Source organism: Salvia splendens, chromosome 6 (assembly GCF_004379255.2).
Source record: "Salvia splendens isolate huo1 chromosome 6, SspV2, whole genome shotgun sequence".
NCBI classification, from domain to species: domain Eukaryota; kingdom Viridiplantae; phylum Streptophyta; class Magnoliopsida; order Lamiales; family Lamiaceae; genus Salvia; species Salvia splendens.
In genome coordinates this window covers 13686188-13689736 of record NC_056037.1, presented here as the reverse complement: position 1 = coordinate 13689736, position 3549 = coordinate 13686188, and the positions used below count along the sequence as shown (strand labels likewise).

General features: G+C 34.9%; 1 protein-coding gene across 1 annotated transcript; it reads left to right on the top strand.

The window, feature by feature from the left end:
• The first annotated feature begins 346 nt into the window (after positions 1-346).
• On the top strand, positions 347-1763 carry LOC121808830 (splicing factor U2af large subunit B-like). The gene is made up of 5 exons (XM_042209406.1): positions 347-543; positions 749-815; positions 902-955; positions 1590-1658; positions 1752-1763. The coding sequence occupies exons 1-5, from the start codon at positions 347-349 to the stop codon at positions 1761-1763; spliced, it is 399 nt and encodes a 132-aa protein (XP_042065340.1).
• The last annotated feature ends 1786 nt before the right edge of the window (positions 1764-3549 follow it).

The window sequence follows — 3549 nt, the reverse complement described above, 5'->3', positions numbered from 1 at the left end:
CCCAAGCTTTCTAACCAAGGCAATCCTAACACCACATCTATATTACAAATAGCTAAGCCATATAGAGTAGTGGTAAATGAAATACCTTGATTTTATAATATTATATGACATAGGAGTATTTGATATTGTTGTGTAAATAAAAGTTCCAATAATCAAAATTAAGTATAAGTAATATTCTTCTTTCAACATTTCTAATACAAAATATGGATGGTGATAGAGGTAGAGATCACGGAAGAGAGGATAGTTATGATCGGCACCGTCATCATGATGGACATAGGGATGGGTCTCTAGACCATGAAGAAAACAGGGAGAGAGAGGCCATGATCGGGCACATGGTCATGATCGCATGAGGGATCATTATGTGGATGAAGAGAGATTTCGAGACTATAGCAGACATGTAGATGGTGTTGAGCACGATCATGGGAGAAAGCGTGAGCGCGAATGGGATAGAGATGGTGAAAAGAATACTGAGCAACAGAGGAACGCCATTCATCATAGAAGTGGGGACAAGGATAATGAGCAACAACATCATTATCGGAAGAGGTAAATCTTTCTGGGGTTTAGTCCTGGGCTGCCTGCTTATTTAATTTGCATTACTCATTCTCATTATCTTTGTATTTAATGTTGCCAGAAAATGCATGATTCTGTCCTACATATTCAACTCATAGTTGTTGCATGTAGTTAATTGATCATTAGTTTTCTGATGGAAAACTGCTAATTGGAATTGTTCACTGTGTATTCCCGCCAGATCCAGATTTGATGATCATGGGAGTAGGGAGATTTCATTGGATTCTTTCAATGATGAAATGGATCAGGTTGAACTCTTTACCATATATAAGTCTAGATCTAGTCATGAATACATCTGGTAACTGCTATGCTGATTATTTCTTGTGTTCAACAGGGAGAAAACCAATTAGCAGTTTTAAGTCTGAAGCTTCAAGAACTTCATAAAGAGGTATTCATTGTAAATGTAGAATTAAACCATCCAATATTATATGGCATGGCTATTTTTGTAGCTTGGCCTCTGTAATTCAATAAGTTTGAAAATGGGGAAAGATGTAAAAGAAAGCCCTGGTTTAACCTCAATCCAGTTAGGGTGAAATGGTGAACCCAATTCAGTTTTGTTCTGTTAATTTGGGCAGAGCCACCACATGAGTTATGTTCTGTTAGTTTGGCAGAGGCATCACATTTCATGTTAGATCTAATCTCTGGTGGTGGCCTCGTAGAAACTTGTTGCCAGTACTGTTACATGTCTGTCTGCATGTCCTTATGATAAATACATTGAATTCTGGTTGCATGAAACGAGTTTTTTCCATCATGTATCTTGATTGGCATCATATTCTTAAAAGCTTTCAAAATCAGCTCATGAGTGAATATTAGAAATGTATATCCATTCAATATTCTACATTTCTTTTGATGTATGGAGTAGACCTGTCACTTATTTCATAGTTGTATGAACTGATTTATATGTCTAATTGTTTAGTGAGAGAACTTCGTAATAATTTGGAACTTGGTTAGGTGCCAACTATTATAGTGAAACATCAGTCACCATTCAGGTGGTAATAGAAATACATTGTTTTATTGATCAGAGATCTGAGATAGAAGAATTAGTTGCAGAAAAACAGGAAGGTCTTTCTCAGTTGCAAGACAATTACCAGGTAAGTAGTTCGTTTTGGTATAGATTTTATTTAAGTACTATATTTTTGTAGTGCATCATTCATTGGCATTAGTTTTGTAGCTTTCCATGATAGTTATTTGTTTGACCTCAGAAATTGGAGGATTCTGTAATTGCTGCGAAGAAGCTAACTTCACGTCGTCACATACAATTAACCAAGGTAGTGCGATGTGCAATTAGACATTATATTTTTCAAGGTAGAAATTCTTATGTTTTGATGCTGTATCTAAATGTTATAATTTTTGCAGCTGCATAAATGTTATCTGCACATGAGAGACTATGATGAGAGATTCAAACAAGCGGAACAAGAACTCCAGGTTTGCCTGCTTATCCTTCATGGTTTATATGAATCCAAATTTTAGTTATTCATATTTTCTGATCTAGTTCTTTCTTTCAGCATTTTTTATTGAGCTTCTCCGCTTGTTTGCTAAAAAATTTAGCCTCAGTAGATCACTTGTGCTCAAACTTCGTTCATAAGCTATATATACCTGTTGCTGGGAAATAAACATTGATTAGTTCACATAATATACCCACTCATTGCTGTTCACCCTTTAATCATCTCTTCTTTCTGTTTCCTTTTAAAAGCAAAACTAGCTATCTCATAATCATGATATGCACGTAATATAGGCAACTAGTTTGTCAGGAAGTTTCTGGAGACATTTTTTTATTTCAATGAACATAGTATCATTGCTGAAATTGGCTCCAATGTGATTGTTTTTGGAGATCAGTGTAATGAAAAATCAAATCAGTACCTCTTATGATAATCCCTTCTGCTCCAAACAACAGTTACTCAAAACGTTTTCCTTGCAGTGGCTTGTGGATTCAACTGCAACTGAGTTGGGAAACGGCGGGGGAGGTGTTGGTGATGGCATAATCACAAATGGGAGGGCTTGATATGTTTTTTAGGCATCAAATATCAGTGTCATGTGTAACTTTCTTTAAACTCAGCTCTAACCAACAACAAAGTGCAAGATATCTGTTCCATCATGATTCTACGTTAATATCACTATCCATAACTGATTGCTTGGCCTAGATCACATAAACAATCAAGTCAAAGCCGAACAAATGATGCAAGGCAGTTCTACAGTTCTTGAGTTGTAGAACCCAGAGTTTCTCGTATCAAACAATCACCCCAGCTAAGGCGCTTAGCTCATAACTCAGAGAATAACAGTTTGGAGAATGATTGTATTACTTGAACTGTTAGACAATAGTACTTAGTTCAGATGTAAATGTTTGTTCAGATTATATATTGATTGTTTTGCTACTTGTTATTAGTAGAGATATTAGGTATAAGCATGTAAACAAAGGAAAACAATGATGTATTGCAGCAAGATGATGGCGAGTGCTCAAGTATCTAATTAGAGTTATATCCATGCATATAAAAGGGTATATTTATGAATCAACAATACGTAAATGGTAGTAAATAATAATGAACAATACGTAAATGGTATAAATAATAATGAACATAAGTAAATTACAACCCATGTATGATAAGAAAGTACGAAAAAAGAAATATAGTAGAAACTAAACTAAAATGAGATTACATTCTAATACCCAGTTTCTTTTTACTAAGTGATTTTGCATTCTCCATACCCAAATTTCTTTTAGGTGAAAGAAAACTTGGAGTGAAAAGAATAGAGAACAATCACCATCTATTTCCCCAATCAAATCAATGCCTATAACATTTCTCTTCTCCTTGGAATAGTAAAAAAAGCATCTATCGTGTAACATCAATATGCCGCCATTTCTGTAAATTTTGATAGGTTGACTACACTTTATGTAATCATAATGATTACAATGCTCTTCCCCGATGAGTTGTATAGTCGTCCAAAAGTTTTCAAGTTGTTCATATTCATTCAGCAACCATATCAGAT

Coding starts and splice junctions, on each gene's coding strand:
- LOC121808830 (XM_042209406.1), top strand. CDS start 347: ATGAGGGATCATTATGTGGATGAAGAGAGATTTCGAGACTATAGCAGA. Junction 816..901: donor TCAATGATGAAATGGATCAG/GTTGAACTCTTT, acceptor TGTGTTCAACAG/GGAGAAAACCAATTAGCAGT. Junction 956..1,589: donor TTCAAGAACTTCATAAAGAG/GTATTCATTGTA, acceptor TTTATTGATCAG/AGATCTGAGATAGAAGAATT.